Below are 19,274 nucleotides of genomic sequence, written 5' to 3' on the forward strand. Positions count from 1 at the left end.
AAAACCTGTTTAAAGATTTTCGGTCGGGCAAATTCCGATTCGGGTTCAGGTTACCACTTTTACCGACCACTCAATTATTATATAACATGTATGATACTAGTCCAAATAATAATGACGTCTTGAAAGGCTATTTTTTTCTTCTGTGAAGCCTTCCTTCGTAGGAACCTCAAAGATTGAAGGCCAAAAATAGCAAGAAATCTTTTATTGCACAGTATTGCGCAATAGCAAGAAATCTTCAATTGCACAGTATTGCGCAATAGCAAGAAATATCCAATAGCACAATATTGCGCAATAGCAAGAAATCTTCAATTGCACAGTATTGCACAATAGCAAGAAATATTCAATTGCACAGTATTGTGTAATTGCAAGAAATCTTTTTTTGCACAGTATTGCGTGATACCAACAAATCTTCTTTTGCACAGTATTGCGCAATAGCAAGAAATCTTCAATTGAAATTTAATACAAATTGTTTAACCCATTTATAATTTTTAGATAATTCACCGCATTTATTTTGTGTCAGAAACCTATATTATGTCAAAAATTTGATCACAATCCAAATTCAGACAGTGTCAAGCTTGAATATTGTGTCCAAACTTGCACCAACTGTTCAGGGTTCCACCTCTGCGGTCGTATCAGGCTGTGCTCAGCGAAGCATTTTATTTTTCTAGGAGTTACGCCCCTTTGAACTTATTTGCCTCAATATACTACTGCAACAGTTTGTCATCGCAACTCCTCTGAAACCACACAACAGAATTTCATGAAACTTTTTAGATAATAAGGACATACTATGTAGATGTGCATATCGACAGGAAATATCAGGAAATTATGATTCATTTTTTTTTACTTAGAGTTATTTTATTTGTCCACTGATAATGTGGGTGCGTGGGGTATGCGAGAGCGCTAAAGGTTCTTTAATTTTCATTTTGTAAAGCCTTTGGATAGATTTTTTTTGTTTGAAATTTTTCTTATCATTGCTTAATATATAAAATTATTGCTAGAAACTAAGAGGATGTTTCTCTGCCACATCTCATCTCAGGGCTGTCACCCTTTTTATAAGATTGTAGGTGATACATTTTTAACTTGAATTACAATGCATCATTTTTTTTCTTTTTTAAGGATGGCTGATAACAGTGGCACAAGTGAGGCCACAGGAAGTGGTAGTACTACTGAAGGCAATGCAAGACAACAGACTGGTTCCTTAGTATTGGTAGGATAATTATGTTACACATTTATATCACATGTAAAACATAGATCTTGCATGCATGTGACAATACACACAAAGTAATTAAGTATAAAGTCACTTTTGGTGGAGATTTTTCATAGCAAATCCATGTTATTGTTGATGTTGACTTTATGAGTATTGTATCTGTTGAAAAGTCGCATAATCAAAAAGGTTTGTGTATTTTGTTATGTATTCAGTTTTTTTTCTCCATTTATACATCATGCATACAAATTTTTAAAATAAGTATGGATACAGCAAGTACATATATTGACAAAGAAAACCCACATAAATAGAGATGCCACATAAAACACATATATGGATATGCCACAAAAAACATGCATCTACAAAACACAGAAAACCGTACATGGATATGCCACATAAAACACACATGTGGATATACCACAAAAATATGCATGGCCATGCCACTTAAAATACAAATAGGACATGCCACATAAAACACATAAATGGCCATACCGAAGAGGCATGCATGGACATGCCACATAAAAAACATGATTATGCAACAATAAAATGCAGAAACATGCCACATAAAACACATGGGAATAACACATTAAACACATATATGGATATGACATTAAAATATGCAAAAATATGCCACACAAACATAATAATCAGGGCTTCCAAAACGGTCATATATTCCGGACAAGTCCGATGAATTATATAAATGACTTGTTGTGCCAAGACTGAAACGGTCATTTTAAAATATAGTTTAGAAAAAAAACCGGACATTTCAAAATGAAAGAAAAAAATCGAAGTTTATTCGAACTTTTTGACCTGACCTTTTGCCTTAAACAGCTACACATTTCCGGTCATATAAGTGACATGATTATAATTACTATCAAAACAAACCCTACTATAATACCCTCTCATTACAACCAGGATTAATTAGATCAGACAACTGATTTTACCTGTTCAGGCGACAGGTAAGCTATTTTGTACCGGACATTTAACAGTCATATATTAAAAGTTATTTTTCATATATTTTTTTATTTTTGATCTACTGATCAATATTTAATATGATAACATTTACAGATTAGTTCACATATTCACTTTTTAGATAATTCACAAAATAAAAAAAACACAAGATATTTGGTCTTTGACCTTAAGGAATTCGCCTTTATATCTTTAAAGTTAATTTGACACTAATTTATTCACTGTGTATTATGAACACAAATAGAAAGATGATGTTTTTACAACTATTTACAGTTAATTCACAGAATATTTATGAACTGAAGGATTATACTGTTAAAAATAGTATTAAGTAGACTAAAATTTTTAAAATGTTTGTTTAAATTTTACATTGCTGTCCTCCAATCCTTGCACCCACTCTCAGACAGCCTTTTTCTTTGCTTGGTCTTTCATCACCAGTTGGTATCGAGCGTTGTGTATGAGGAACACTAGTCTTCTTGATTGGAATTCTATTTGAGATATCAGGTCAGATGTGATTCTGTATATCTTTTGTATTTTTTGTAATGTCCATTAATACTTGAATTGTCATTTCACATGTGAGATCTTCTACACGCACATTCCCATTTGTAGTTAGTAGGTTCTTTATTGTTTGTAGTATTGAATCCAGCAGGTAATTCCACGCTTCACATTCTATAAGCAAATGTTCTAATGTCTCTTCTTTACAGTCACAGGCTATACGATGATCTTCAGTTCCTTCTTTGTATATCTTATATCTTAAAGGTTGTAGTATATAAGTTCCAGTAAATAGTTTGATCTTGGTAGGTACTGTCTTGCTGTCTCTTGGAGATTGGTGCTTGATTCGCAATATTGGATGAATTTTTCCTGGCATGAATATATCAATGTTAAGGTATCGAAGGCCGGTATAGAGCTTAACTAGAGATGTTATTCGTTCAACCCAGTAGGCATTGATACCTTTTTTAGCTTTATTTAACAGTTCATCCTTTTTCATCTGAATATCTAGCCACTCACTTGCATTAAATAAAGCCAATCCAACCTGATATTTGACTTGATTTATGCGTATAATTCACTGTTTTTGGACACCATGAAACGCGCGTTATTTTCTGGGTATGTCATAGAAAACATTTTTATTTTATGTTATATGAAGAAAAACTATCTCTAGAGCTATTTCAGACCTCAATTTAATCATTTAACTTCATGTTTTGCACAAAATTAAATGATTTTATTTATTTCAAAATGAATCTTCATTATCCCACTTTCATGTAGCAATACCATAGTTTTTACAATGACCCTTTGAAATATTTCCAATTTCCCTAGATCCAAAGATTGTGGTGTTAATAGATCCATTCCATATAATAACACCGGCAAGATGTAGATTTTAAACAGGTGTATTATAGTTTCCATATCCAGTCCATTTTCACCATGGAAGCCACTGCCAAGTAGAGCATAAACACTTCTTCCAGATTTTTTTCATATTCTCCTCAATATTTGTTATGATATTTTGCTTCAAAGAGTTCGTTCGGATTATTCCTAAATGCATAGCTGAGTCAACTCTTGGCATAATAGCTTCATTCAATGTATATTCTTCCAGCAGCGTTTCTTTCTTTGTTGGCTCAGGTTTGATGTTAATAGCGACGCTTTTTTGGCTGTAGTTTATATCCTTTCATGCCGGCAAAGGTGTTTGCAATATTGATGTGTACTTGCATATCGGTTGTCTTCTTGCTCATGAGTGCGACATCATCTGCACATGCGCTAGTATTTCAGAGTATATTACCAATTCTACATCCTAAATTTGATGTTTCCAGCATGTTAAGTAGAGGATTGGTGTAAAGCTTGTATAGATCCGTACTTAGGATCCCTCCCTTGGGTACTCCTTGTAGTACATTAAATAGATCGGAAGTTTTGCCATTCCATTTAACTGCACTTGTTGCATTTGTGTGCATACTCTGAATGATTGTCCAGTGTTTATCATCAATTCCAGCATGATAGAGCCGCTTCACAAGATAGGAATGTATAACTACATCAAAGGCTGATTTTACGTCCAGCAGTACAAGTTCATATTCTTGATTGTTATCTTTGGCTTCACGGTATATTTCTTCGACCGGTAATGCTGCATTTGCCGGTCCTGAGCCTGCTGTAAATCCTCGTTGAGTTACATTTTGTGTTATAAGTACTGCTGGGTTGATCCTTACTGTCACAATTGTTTCTATCACTTTGTTTAACACAGGTAATACAGTGATTCCTCTGTAATTAGTCGCTATGTTTTTCTCGCCTTTGTTCTTAAACACGGGGTGAGTAATCCCTCCTTTAGCATGTCTGGCACCTTGCCTTCTTTAAATATTATGTTGATGAGGTTCAGTAGCAATATTACAAAATTTTTTCCTGCATGCAATATATGTTCGACAGTGATTCCGTAGATATCCGCTGATTTTCCTTTATTAATTGATTTGATGGCCTTTTGTAGTTCTTCTAGTGTGGCCGGTGGTATATTCTTATCTTTCACCATCTCTGTTTAACATATATATAAATATGCAACAAAAGCATGTAAGGACATGCCACATAAAACACAAAGTCACACATGGAAATGACACATTAAACACATATGGATATGCCAAATAAATATGCAAGGACATGCCAAAAAATCACATATATGGATATGCAACAACAAAAATGCAAGAACATGCCACATAAAACACATATATGGACATGCCACATAACACATATATGGATATATATATGTACCATAAAAACATGAATGTGAAAATGCCCCATAAAACACACAAAAGGTCATCCACATATTTGCAAATAATATAAATTATTATTTAAAGTTGTTCCCTTTTATTTCACCAAATAGAAGAAAGAGAAGAAAAAACACTCAAAGCAATGAAGTGAAAGGCAACATATATGCTTGATGTAAAAATAAGAAGGTAATGTGGTATGATTGCCAATGAGACAATTCTCCACCAGAGACCAATGACATAGAAGTATTCAACTATAGATCACTGTACGGCCTTAAACAATGAGAAAATCCCATGCTGCATAGTCAGATGACCTTACTTGGCGAGGTACAAATGTGGTTTGATTAGTCAACCAGATTTTATAAATGTCTTTGTACAGGTTCATTAACTGTACGTATTTCACAGGATGGCTATTTAAACTGTTTTTTTAATATTTCGTTTGAGGACCTATTCATCTGTCACCGATTTAAGAAATACATTTTTTTTGTAGATATTTGTTGAATGGTCAATGGTGCATGTAAGAATGATATGATGTTATTATCAATAAGCATAATATTTTGTTATTTTCAGACATATATGTTGTGGAAGAAGATAGATTCAGTTATGTGGATCACCAGAATCTTCACCATCATCTGTACCTTTCTCTTCTTCTTTCCTCTTGTTGGGTAATATCATCATTGATTTAGTACAATAAGGGGAGAAGGCACCAAGGGGGTAATCAAAAATCATTTCCCCCTTTGTATAATAGAAAAGTATATATGGCATCATTTTGCTGTACACACTATATATGAAGAGTTGGATAAAAAGATTGAAAGAGTTAACAATTGGATAAAAAGATTGAAAGAGTTAACAATTGGCTGAAAAGAAAGGTTTTTGATATCAGATTCTCAATAAAATTTATTGAACTACCAGTATACATTATTAGACTTTGAATTATTTCTGAATAATTTAAAATGATAATGTTCATTATTGTTTGATCCTTTTGAAGTTGATGTATCTTTCTTATATCAATGCTGTCTTTTATTTGTTCTCAAATACTTGTATTTTACATAATACTTTATATTTCACAGTGGTGGACCATATGAATTTTATCAGCGAGCATTGATCAGTAATGCTCTAACAAATGCAATACGACTACATCGGATATATCCAAACTTCCATTTGAACTGTCGGTTTTTATCCCTGTTGTTAGCAGAAGACAGCTGTCATTATTTGATTTATTCTCTCATGTTTATTGTCAGCTATCCATTAACAAGTATCCTTTTTGTTTATCAGAAATTGTGTGACTTTCAAATTACAACAAGAAATGCTTAGACAAATTACCAGCAGAAGATAAACAAATATGTATAAAAATGCAGCAAATTGTATGACAACCTGGGGGACATTCTTAATTTTTATTAATACATTCTATAAAAGAGAGGCAAACGATACCTAAAGGATATTCAAACTTATAAATGGAAAACAAACCAACAACACCATGGGAAAAAATTATGAAAGAAAAACAACAGTACACAAAACACAGCATAGACAACTAAAGACTTAGCAACACAAACCCCATTAAAAACCGGGGGTGATCTCAGGTGCTCTGAACGGGTTAGCAGATGCTGTTCCACATGTATAAGTGGATGTCTAACATTTATAGTTAAATTGAAATGCATAAGAAATGTTTAAAAATATTCATACTTTTATCGATAAATTAGAGTTTTAATGTTCCCCCGACTTTTTAAAAAAAGAGTCTGAAAAATGCAAGACTTGAACTTACCAATATTTAGCATTTTGAGCCTCTTTCATAAATTTTTATACAAATGAATTACATATTGTTATTCTTAACATTTTACTAGTGTCTCTAATTCCTATCTGCTTGTATGCAGTGTTACATGCATGTAACTTTACAGCAGATATTTTGTATGTAAGTATGTTTATGGTATGAAATCTATCCTCTATGTGTTGGTTTTTAGATTTTTTAAATGTTTATTTTCCTGTTCTTCAACTCAAAGTCACAGTGTGGCTTTCAACATATTAAGCAAAAGTTCAGATCTCACTATAAGTTCAAGACAGCTTCCAGCATCAGCTTGAGCAGAATCTTTATATGATGCCAAAAACCTATGTTCTAACATCTTAACCGAAATATATAAACACGCACAAAGCCGAAACAATAAAAAATAAAAAGTAACCTTTTTAACAAAACCAGTTTGTATTCTACGTTTGGTTTCACTACTAACATAAAAAACATAGAAAGACAATGAGTCTCTCAATAAATGCTTTCAAATTAAATATAAATTGAATAATTAAGGTGGTAGACCTTGGTTCAGGGAGATAACTCTTTAAATCAGTTATGTGTTTGTTAAAGTCAAGTTTCATCAATGTGTTTTAAGCATTTACCTGAAACATATTGGAAATAATCTATGTAACCTAGAAGCTTAGAATATATTTATGAAAATGGTTGACACAAACGTACTGATGATTTCAAGAGTTATCTCCCTGAACCAGGGTCTACCCCCTTAAACCTTCATCTCTGAACTACCAGTAGTTCTGAAACTTATCTGTTCAACTTTACATATATATCAAGATCTATAAAAAAATGTTGATTAACGTAATCAGGGATTGAACCACTGCTTGAAATAACGATAGCAAAAATGACCTGCGAAAATGTATATGTTAACAGAATTACTCGATGAAACAGCTTCATACACGTAATTTCACTTTAGATTTGTCCAAGTTTTGCCTGAGCATCATAAAAATAAGATGTGGTATAATTGCCAGTTACACAACTCTCCACCAGTGACCAAATGACATAGAAGTTAACAATTATAGATCACTCTACTGCCTTCAACATTGTGCAAAACACAGACTGCATAGCAAGCTACAAAGACCATGAAATGACAAATGTAAAACGATTCAAACCAGAAAACTTACAGCATCATCTATTTATGTTTGTTTTCAATAAATGAGTAAGTTTTCAATAATTTCTAGTGTAAACAAGTAAAATCTCTGAAAAATAAATATAAAGCATATAACTTCATTGATATTTTTTTTAAAGATTTTAAGCCTATTATTTACTGTGATTACTTTATTTTTCACAGCTAATGGAGCCACAGTCCATTCAGTTTGTTAGAAATATGATAACCAAAGTGAAGGCTCAGCATGTCAGTATACTGGTATTTATAGCCTGTCCTGAGCTATTTATTATGCCAGCTGTAATTTTAATGGCATTTTTGTAAGTGTTTTTAATTTGAATCAATAACTTCAGTAAGGTCAATCAAAAGTATTCTAATGGTTCTTAGGCACCTAACTCATGGACTTGCATAGGATTTTATTATTGTTTTTGTTCAACTTTTTGGGGTAGAAAATTCAGAAATAATCTTTGATCTTAAGCTGTGTATTCCTTGTTCATCTTTAACATCAGTATTTCTTACAATCATTGTTTATATTATATAGGTTCAAGATTGACTTACAACAGGGAACTTTATAAAAAACAAGTTGTATTTTACTGTCACTTATATTTGAAAATTCAATGATTCCTTGCTTGCAATTTACCTAACGTAAAAATTACATCACATCTATTTTGATAATATGTAAATATATATCATCCTCAAACGAAACAATGTTCATAATCAAAAATTAAGTTTATTATTATAGGGAATTTTGTGCTTTTAATTTTAACATGGAGGTCTGTTGTGATTAGTTGTCTAATTGGCAATTATACCACATCTCCTTATTATAATATAGACAGTGGCGGATCCAGAACTTTTTATAAGGGTATCCGCCTATGATAGACACAACAATTATTTCACAATTCTGCTTTACTTAAAAGCAAGATGAACAAATGTCATTTCATAAATATATTTATTACCTTTTGTTTATTTTTTCCTGATTTTAAATAATTCAAACATTATGCATTATTCAAGCATTTCTATAAGGTTTTATAAAAGTATATTTTTGTTTTATTTACTGTTAGTTCCATACCAGAATTGTTTGTTTGATTAATCATGCACCATTTATATATTTTCTATTGCAGTGGCAAATGTTCCAAGTTCTTACCAATCATCTACTACAGATTTCTTCTACTAAGACTAAAGTATTACTACCCAATCTGGGGGTAAGTCAATTATCAGCTGGTTATGGGAGGGAAAGGGAGATGCACATGGTTAGATAAATTATTGTTATCTCCCTTCTTACATATGTATTGCTATACACAGACCACAACCAAAAAAACAAGTATGTGTATTCTCAAAAACACAATAAAAAAATTGTAGTATAAAAATATAAGTTATTATATTTTAAGGAAGCTTGAAGCATTGAAAAATTTGGTATGATTTGATGTAAATGTTTCTGGTGTTCATTCAAACATGAAATATTGGCAATCTAATTAAAATTAAATCTCTGCACTCGCTCATTTTTTTTATGCTTGGTCGCTGCGAGAGATTTAATTTTAATTAGATTGGAATATTGGTAATAGGATAGAAAAACAAACAAACAACAATCAACAAAACATAGAAATCTTGAGATTAATTAACACAAATCCTATAAAAAAACCCATTGGGCATGTGTTTTGCATTAGAGTTGTTCAGAATAAATATCTATTAAAGGTATAAAATAGTATAAGTTAGTAAGACAGCAACCCTACATATTATTTATTCATACAGTGAATTCATTATTATTTGTGGGATACAAATTTTCATGGATTTCATGAGTGAAGTTTAAATAAATGAATTTACAGAATGTCTTTATTTTTTAAAAAGGATACATAAATCAGAAAAAGATTACTGCGAACCCAATGAAAGTTTACCACAGATTCACCTAATAGTTACCCGTCCATTTAAACTTTTGGCAGTTCATTTGTCCCATTGAACAAATACAACAGGTATTGTTCTCTGTGTAGTTTCTTCACTGGGACCTTTAAATTTCTTCTAAGAGAAATCTATCACTCATTGACTAATTTACCTGAGTAAAAATGTATCTGCTAAATAAATATAAATAACAGGTTTAACATTAAAATACTAAATGTGTTTTTGTGTTTATTCAATATTAATAATATTCTTTTTCAATCTGTTCAAAATAAACACTAATTTAATCATAAAAAGTTGATGTTTTAAAAACTTAAGTATTGTTCCTATCGAAATTTTCATTTTTTAGTTTTTGTTTAATTATAGAATACTTTTAAAAAGACCTTAATATAAACATCATCATTTTTAGGGTTTTTTTGTCAAATATTTTTTTGAAATGTAGGAATAATGTTGAAAGTTTTGTCTGAAATCAATTTTTTATTAATGTTTGTATCAGTGTTTACATTCAACAGATTGAATATATAATAAATTCAAACTCACATGCAATTTTTTTTAATGGTAAACATGTTATTTTCATCTATTTAGCAGATAAATTTTTTACTCAGGTAGATTAATCAATGAGTTATAGATTTCTCTTAGAAGAAATTTAAAGGTCCCAGTGAATAAACTACACAGAGAACAATACCTGTTGTATTTGTTTAATGGGACAATATAACTGACAAAAGTTTAAATGAACAGGTAAATTTCAGGTGAATCTGTGGTGAACTTTCATTTGGTTCGCAATAACACTGTCAAAATGTGTTTTTGCATACTGCTACAGAGCTGATTTACAATACCAAAGTCTTAGTTGTTGATTGACAACACATGTTCTTCAGCTGAACTTACGGTATTGCTCCTTGACAATGACATTACTTTAAAAGACAAAACATGTTAATTCATATGATTGTTATATAATTCTGAAAGTTTTTCTGTTTTTTTTTCTAGGCCTCTGTTCCATAGAAATAGAGTAACTATAGAATATTTATGTAACAATCCTCAGTCTCCAGATATGGTGAGGTACCTGTCAACTAAGATTATAGCATTTTTTTCAAGGCTGGCTCCTACAGTAGAATAGAAGTGATCTCCAATCAGAGAGTTGGATAGGAAGTACAGAGTGTGTTCTGTTTGAAAATAAGATATTGTGTTCAGATGTATCAGCAGTTGATTGTAATGGATGTAAACATTGAGGAAGATTTGTGATATGTTGTCATAGTAATTGTGACTATTTTATGTTTTCCAAAATATTGGAGAAAAAGTATTTGCTTTAATAATTAGCTTTTATATTTTATACTCAAAAAAGAAATCAATAACAAAAATATTGTTCTATAAGAAAATAAGGGATTTTTGTACGATTACTGATGATCATTTTGTCTTTATGCACCTTTTAACATTTAAATGCTTGAAGCAGAACCATTTTTCTTTGGAACAAGTTTTCACTGTGCCCTTTCACCTAGAGTTACCTATGTCTGTCCTTTCTTATAATTTTGAAATCCAACAATTGTCAAACAGACTTATTATCACACCTGGCCAATAAAGGGAAGATTTTTGGTTTGCAAGTGTACAGTGGTGAGTTACAGATCAACATCTTTTTTCACAACAAATCATACAAGAACAATTAAACATCATTAAGTCATGAACATTTCAGTACAACTTGCAATCAATTTAAGTGTTAAGATTGTTTGTGAAAAGAACCCCTTGTTCTTATCAAGTGATCTACTTTGCATTGACATGAAATAGATACTTTTACAGACATTTTCTGACACAATGATGATTTGGTTTCCATTATGGAATTTCTGTCACAGATTTCTATGTATAGGATCTACTTGTTTTAGCTAGATCGATGGCATCAGGGAATGTGAAATCAACAGATTTAAAACTGGTGCTACAAGGGGAGCAGTTTTTTTTTATAGGATTTGTGTAAATTAATCTCTAGATTTCTATGTTAGAATTTGTCGATTGTTGTTTGTCTGGTTTTTTTTCCTAGTGGCTGTGATATTGTCTATCTTTTATCAAGCATTTTTGTAGTTTCCGGACAATAACTAGTGTGTAAGTGTATGGATCTGTCTGAAATTGTACCACAAGGGTCCATATCACAAAGGGAAGTCTGGGATTGAGTTTGGGGGTAAATGCCCCAAACGTTCAGTAATTAGGGGCAAAAAAGGGGCCAAAAATGAGCATTTTTCTAGTGTCCGGACAATAACTTGTGTTTAAGTGTATGGATCTCTCTAAAATTGTACTACAAGGTTCCATACCACAAAGGGAAGGCTGGGATTGAGTTTAGGAGGTAATAATTCCAAATGGGGGTTGCAAAAAGTGGGGGGGGTTCCCAATTTTTTAGGGGTGTTCATATTTTTTTCTTCAATATTTTTGTAATCTTTAATTGCACAGTATTGCGCAATAGCAAGAAATCTTCAATTGCACAACAGCACAGTATTGCGCAATAGCAAGAAATCTTCAATTGCATAGTATTGTGCAACAACACGGTATTGCGCAATTGCACAGTATTGCGCAATAGCAAGAAATCTTCAATTGCACAGTATTGTGCAAAAGCACAGTATTGCACAATAGCACAGTATTGCGCAATAGCAAGAAATCTTCAATTACACAGTATTGTGCAACAGCAAGACATCTTCATTTGCAGAGTATTGCACAATAGCAAGAATTCTTCAATTGCATAGTATTGTGCAATATCAAGAAATCTTCAATTGCACAGTATTGCGCAATAACAAGAAGTCTTCAATTGCACAGTATTGCGCAATAGCAAGAAATTTTCAATTGAAAATGAATACAAATCTTTTAACCAATTTCAATGGGATAAATTTAAAGTCTTTAATTTGTAGGGTTCTTACCTTGTATTACTTTTTTGGATATTAGACCCCATTTTTAAATTGTTCTACATTAAGGTCAAAAGGATCCAAAATTAAATTGTGCATTTAGATTTTTTATTATTTAAGGTTTGAAGGGTCCAAAATAAAACTTCGTTTGATTTCAACTAAAATTAAATTTTTGGTGTTTTTTTATATGCTGAATCTAAACAATCATGTTGTTAGATTTTGGATATCAGACCAATCTACATGTAAAATGAATGTCCTATTTAAAATTTTTAAGATCTTTGACCACATTTATTTTGTGTCAGAAACCTATATTATGTCAAAAATTTAATCACAATCCAAATTCAGACAGTATCAAGCTTGAATATTGTGTCCAAACTTGGCCCAACTGTTCAAGGTTCGACGTCTGCGGTCTTATCAGGCTGCGCTCAGTGACGCATTTTATTTCTTTTGTAGTAAATTTTTATTAATGTAATATAGTAGTAAGCCTTTTGGCCTCTGACTTGAGAACTTTTTCTGTATTGTACTTTTGACTGAAATACACTTGAAATTGAAATTTATTCCTTCAAAAAAGCCTTGTTTCAGTTATAAAAATAAAAGTAAAAATGTAGTTCATTGCCATTCATTAATGCTACAGGGTTTAGTGATAAAAAAAATAATTTGAAAGTAATGTTTTCTTACTAAACTTTGTAAATATGTAGGTCTGAACTGTTGTGCGATACATGAATATAGATCTGCAATATAATGTATTTATTAACTTCTTGTGAATTGTTTTTGTTTACAGTGACAAACAGTAATACATCTGCCAACTAATAATAGTCCATAGAAATTCACCCATTCTCACAGTAGGCATAGACACTAATGTAACTATGTTGTTGTGTAAACATTTTAATGCTGTATTTATACAGCTCGAATTTTGAGTCGTAGTGAGGTAGCAAGACCAAGGAAACATCTAGATACAGTGTGATAGAGAGAGATCTGACAATTTTAGAATAATCTCAATAAAAATTAGTATTTATGGCATTTACATCATTAGCACTAGCATTGGTCTTTTTAGTGATCACTCCTGGTCTTTTTAGTGATCACATGGTCATTTACATCCTGGTCTTTTTAGTGATCACATGGTCATTTACATCCTGGTCTTTTAGTGATCACATGGTCATTTACATCCTGGTCTTTTTTTGTGATCACATCGTCTTTTATATCCTGGTCTTTTTAGTGATCACATCGTCTTTTACATCCTGGTCTGTTTTAGTGATCACATGATAATTTACATCCTGGTCTTTTAGTGATCACATCGTCATTTACATCCTGATCTTTTTAGTGATCACATCGTCTTTTACATCCTGGTCTTTTATAGTGATCACATGGTCATTTACATCCTGGTCTTTTTAGTGATCACATCGTCATTTACATCCTGATCTTTTTAGTGGTCACATCGTCTTTTACATCCTGGTCTTTTTTAGTGATCACATGGTCATTTACATCCTGGTCTTTTTAGTGATCAAATCGTCATTTACATCCTTATCTTTTTCGTGATCACATCGTCTTTTACATCCTGGTCTTTTTTAGTGATCACATGGTCATTTACATCCTGGTCTTTTAGTGATCACATGGTCATTTACATCCTGGTCTTTTTAGTGATCACATGGTCATTTACATCCTGATCTTTTAGTGATCACATGGTCATTTACATCCTGGTCTTTTTAGTGATCACATCGTCTTTTACATCCTGATCTTTTTAGTGATCACATCGTCTTTTACATCTTGGTCTTTTTTAGTGATCACATGGTCATTTACATCCTGGTCTTTTAGTGATCACATCGTCTTTTACATCCTGGTCTTTTTTAGTGATCACATGGTCATTTACATCCTCGTCTTTTTAGTGACCACATGCTTAGTTATCCTAGTATTTCCTAATTAAATATTTTTCGTTCAACCATCCATATAAGAATTTTTTTCCGTGATAATGTTCCTTTTAAGGAAAGTTATATATTTCTTAAATATGACATCACAATAATTCAATTATTCTGAATATGCATTTAATATTTGCCACTTAAATATTAGGTAATTAAGCATCAATCACAAGCTGGAATCAACATTCCATCATACTGAGTTTTAACATTCGGTATTTATTTTTAATAGCATTAGAATATCAAAATGAAAAGTGAGAGAGAGAAAGAGACTTGGTCAAATCCATAACATTTATGTCTTTCAAAAATATTTGGAAATTATAGTATTTGGAATTAAACATGTCACATTTTTTTTCTTGAAAATATTTGAAACAATTAAGTTTTATATGTATGTTAACCAGATTTTCATTGTAAATAAATGTGGAAAAGATTCACCTTTGCTATTCTAAATAGAACAGGTAAAATACATTTTATTTTTCTTATTTTCTTTTCAATTTTTTTTTTATATATTTTAACATGTCTTTATGAGAGTAAAACATGTTGAATATATTTATGTTTAAAAATCTAGTCCTTTCAATGGATGCTTGAACAATTTAATTAAAACATCTTTTCTACCAGATATGCTTACTTTTTACAGTTTTGTTTTTATATATTAATAAAATGAGATGCATGGTATACACCAATGAGACTGCAACCCAACCACCAAAAAAAAAAAAAAAAAAATCAACCCAAAACAATATCATGTGTCAATATTTGTTTTTGAAAAAGTCTTCAATGCAATTTTTAAACATTTTCTCAGTAAACACATAATGCTTCATTTATAATTTACTCTTGGTCAGGTTTATTTCACAGTGACTGCTTGTGATTGTATGTAATTAACTCTGAAATATCTCTGTACAGATGACAAAGTCTTGTCTCATTATAGACATTTATCCCTGATCATAATCGGAAATTTTATTAGAGTGTTATCCCCTTATTTGGCAATAAACCAGAACGGTCTAGTAGGTCACTATGGGTCTCCAGTAGAGTGACCCCTTGGGTAACATTAATTGCCTCCTAGTCACCTGTTCACTTCTAAGAAAATTGACATAACAAATTGTCAAACATTTTTTTAAAGTTCATGTGTCCTTTTATATGACATAATAAGATACAAGGCCCCCTACCTTAGGAACAGTCATTAGATTTGGTCACATATGTTGTCAGTTATTAGAATAGGTTTCAAATTCATGTCAGTTACTAGAATAGGTCACAAATTCATGTTAGTTTTTGGAATAGGTCACACATTCATGTTAGTTTTTAGAATAAGTCACAAATTCATGTCAGTTTTTAGAATAGGTCACAAATTTATGTCAGTCATTAGAAAGGTCACAAATTTATGTCAGTTATTAGAATAGGTCATCACAAATTCATGTCAGTTATTAGAATAGGTAACAAATTCATGTCTGTCATTAGAATAGGTCACTAATTCATGTTAGTTTTTAGAATAGGTCACAAATTCATGTCAGTTTTTTAGAAAAGGTCACAAATTCATGTTAGTTTTAAGAATAGGTCACGAATTCATGTCAGTTTTTAGAATAGGTCACAAATTTATGTCAGTGATTAGAATAAATCACAGATGATGTCAATCATTTAGAACAGGTCACAAATTCATGTTATTTTTTAGATGAGGTCACAAATTTATGTCAGTTATTAGAATAGGTCACAATTTCATGTCAGTTATTAGAATAGGTCACAAATTCATGTTAGTTATTAGAATAGGTCACAAATTCATGTTAGTTTTTAGAATAGGTCACAAATTCATGTCAGTTTTTAGAATAGGTCACAAATTTATGTCAGTCATTAGAATAGGTCACAAATTTATCGAAGCATTAGAATAGGTCACAAATTCATGTCAGTTATTAGAATAGGTCACAAATTCATGTCAGTTTTTAGAATAGGTCACAAATTCATGTTAGCTTTTAGAATGGGTCAAAAATTCATGTCAATTTTTAGAAAAGGTCACAAATACATGTTAGTTTTAAGAATAGGTCACGAATTCATGTCAGTTTTTAGAAAAGGTCACACATTTATGTCAGTTTTTAGAATAGGTCACAATTTCATGTCAGTTTTTAGAATAGGTCACAAATTTATGTCAGTCATAAGAATAGATCACAGACAGGGTTTCCCTTGGGTTAATTATTTTTTCGCCACCTCTTTCGCCAAAACAATATATTTTTCTCCACTTTGTTATTGTTTTCGGCAAGTATCATTATATATTTTTCGTTTAAATTGTTCCCTATTTTTGTACCCCCCCCCCCCTGTGATAAGATGAGTTTAGGTTGCCCCATCGTTGTCTATGATTATTCTCTTAAACTTATCTTAGAATCTACATTGTAATGAATACACACTTAAAATTTACTATTAAAAAGACGGAACTTTTTTTTAGAAAGGATGAAAATTCATTAAACATGTATTTTAAACAACTTTTCTAATTGAGGAGGCCACCTACTTTTGATAATAAAGAAGATATATCAGTCCCATAATATAACAAATTCTTGGACATATTTTGACCATATAATACAAGAAAGATATACAGTTCTTTGGGAAAGTTTCTTTAAAAGAAAAATAGGTGCCCTTTTGTTCTATGAACTGGTTTAAAACAAAAGAAGCTTTTTTCACTTGGAATTGATCCCTCATTTAAGGTGTAGGTATACATTGAAGGGTTACTCGCTTTCGAGGGGTTGTTTCCAATCATTTGAAAAGATATCTTCATAACGACAGTTTTCTTTTATTCTAGACCATCGTAAATGAAAAAGTTGAGACGTAAAACTATGTTTGAAACATGTCGAGTCACACAAACGACTTTAAAGTACTCTATAAAATCAATTATCTATATCAAAGTCAATTGACAAAGTTTTAAATCGAAGATTTTTCTTGCTTTTAAATTTTTTTCGTCATAACAACAGTTTTCTTTTCTGGACCATCATTAAAAGAAGGAGAGGAGACATTAAAAGTTTGCTTTGAACACGTGCGTCGCAAAGTAGTTAATAAATGATCCGTTTGTGACATATGACGAATGCCATTTAACCATATCATTTTGTTAAAACAATACAATCAACACCTTTATTAATTAGTCCTTTGTTGTCGATATCACAAAATGCAATCAGCTGATTATTGATTTTCTGTCAATATCTTAACGAGTTCAAGGTGAATTCCGAGTATATTGTCTGATCAGGTAAAATCCGAGAAACCCGAAAAAATGTAAATAAACAAGATGGCTGAAAATAAATCGTATAAATATATTTCTTTCGCCAAATTCTTTCGCCAACGACGAATTTTCATCGCCACAATTATTATTTTTTCGCAAATTGCGAAAATGGCGACCGCCAGCGGAAACCCTGATCACAGATCATGTCAGTTATTAGAATAGGTCACAAATGTATGTCAGTCATTAGAATAGGTCACAAATTTATGTTAACTTTTAGAGTAGGTCACAAATTTATGTCAGTTTTTAGAATAGGTCACAAATTTATGTCAGTCATTAGAATAGATCACAGGTGATGCCAATCATTAGAACAGGTCACAAATTCATGTCAGTTTTTAGAATAAGTCACAAATTCATGTTAGATTTTAGAATAGGTAACAAATTCTTGTTAGTTTTTAGAACAGGTCACACACAAATTCATGTCAGTTTTAAGAATAGGTCACAAATTTATGTCAGTCATTAGAATATATCACAGATCATATCAGTGATTAGAATAGGTCACAACTTCACGTCAGTCATTAGAATAGGTCACAAATTCATGTCAGTCATTAGAATAGGTCACAAATTCATGTCAGCTTTTAGAATAGGTAACAAATTCATGTTAGTTTTTAGAATAGGTCACACACAAACTCATGTTAGTTTTTAGAATATATCACAAATTTATGTCAGCCATTAGAATAGATCACAGATCATGTCAGTCAATAGAATAGGTCACAAATTCATTTCAGTTTTAAAAATAGGTCACAAATTTATGTCAGTCATTAGTATAGGTCACAAGTGCACGTCATAATTTATGTTAGTAATTGGAATACATTACAAATACATGTCAGCGCAACGAAATGGCACATAAAAGAACACAAACAGATATCAGGACAGAGACACAACTATGAATATTAAAAAAACGTCAGGCGTCCAGATGTAAGCACAGTGACACACATCAGAACATAATCAGACATCAGGAATACAGATGTCAGCACAGAGACACAACCAGGAACATTTACAAACGTCAGACATCCATATGACAGCAACAAACATCAAACATCCAGATGTAAGAACATCGACACAACTAGGAACATAAATAGATTTCAAACATCAAGATGTCAACATAGTGACACAACTGGGAACATAAACAGATATAAGCAAAGTGATACAAAAAGGAACATCAACAGACATCAGACATCCAGATGACAGCACAGTGACACAAATAGGAACATAAGCAGACATCAGACATCCATATGACAGCACAGTGACACAAATAGAAACATAAACAGATATCCAGATGTAAGCACAGTGACACAAATAGAAACATAAGTAGACATCAGACATCCAGATGACAGCACAGTGGCACAAATAGGAACACAAACAGACGTCAGACATCCAGATGTCAGCACAGTGACACAAATAGGAACATAAGCAGACATCAGACATCTAGATGACAGGACAGTGACACACATAGGAACATAAACAGACATCAAGATGACAGCACAGTGACACAAATAGGAACATAAACAGACATAAGACATCCAGATGACAGCAGAGTTACACAAATAGGAAC

At 31.7% G+C, this 19,274-nt stretch overlaps 1 protein-coding gene across 1 annotated transcript; it reads left to right on the plus strand.

The window, feature by feature from the left end:
* The first annotated feature begins 898 nt into the window (after positions 1-898).
* LOC143044361 (transmembrane protein 33-like) lies at positions 899-15,096 on the plus strand. Its single transcript, XM_076216319.1, has 8 exons — positions 899-1,207; positions 5,476-5,570; positions 5,976-6,160; positions 6,747-6,814; positions 7,989-8,122; positions 8,924-9,004; positions 10,677-13,745; positions 13,923-15,096. Exons 1-7 carry the CDS (start codon positions 1,091-1,093, stop codon positions 10,804-10,806), a joined length of 810 nt encoding a protein of 269 aa, XP_076072434.1. The 5' UTR covers positions 899-1,090; the 3' UTR covers positions 10,807-13,745; positions 13,923-15,096.
* Positions 15,097-19,274: the final 4,178 nt, after the last annotated feature.

The sequence above is a fragment of the Mytilus galloprovincialis genome, chromosome 9, assembly GCF_965363235.1.
Source record: "Mytilus galloprovincialis chromosome 9, xbMytGall1.hap1.1, whole genome shotgun sequence".
NCBI lineage: Eukaryota > Metazoa > Mollusca > Bivalvia > Mytilida > Mytilidae > Mytilus > Mytilus galloprovincialis.

Bases quoted from the DNA above. Each gene is read 5' to 3' on its own strand.
- LOC143044361 (XM_076216319.1), top strand. From the start codon at position 1,091: ATGCATCATTTTTTTTCTTTTTTAAGGATGGCTGATAACAGTGGCACA. The intron at 5,571-5,975 runs GTAATATCATCA...TATATTTCACAG, and splicing joins TTCTTCTTTCCTCTTGTTGG to TGGTGGACCATATGAATTTT. The intron at 8,123-8,923 runs GTAAGTGTTTTT...TTTCTATTGCAG, and splicing joins GTAATTTTAATGGCATTTTT to TGGCAAATGTTCCAAGTTCT.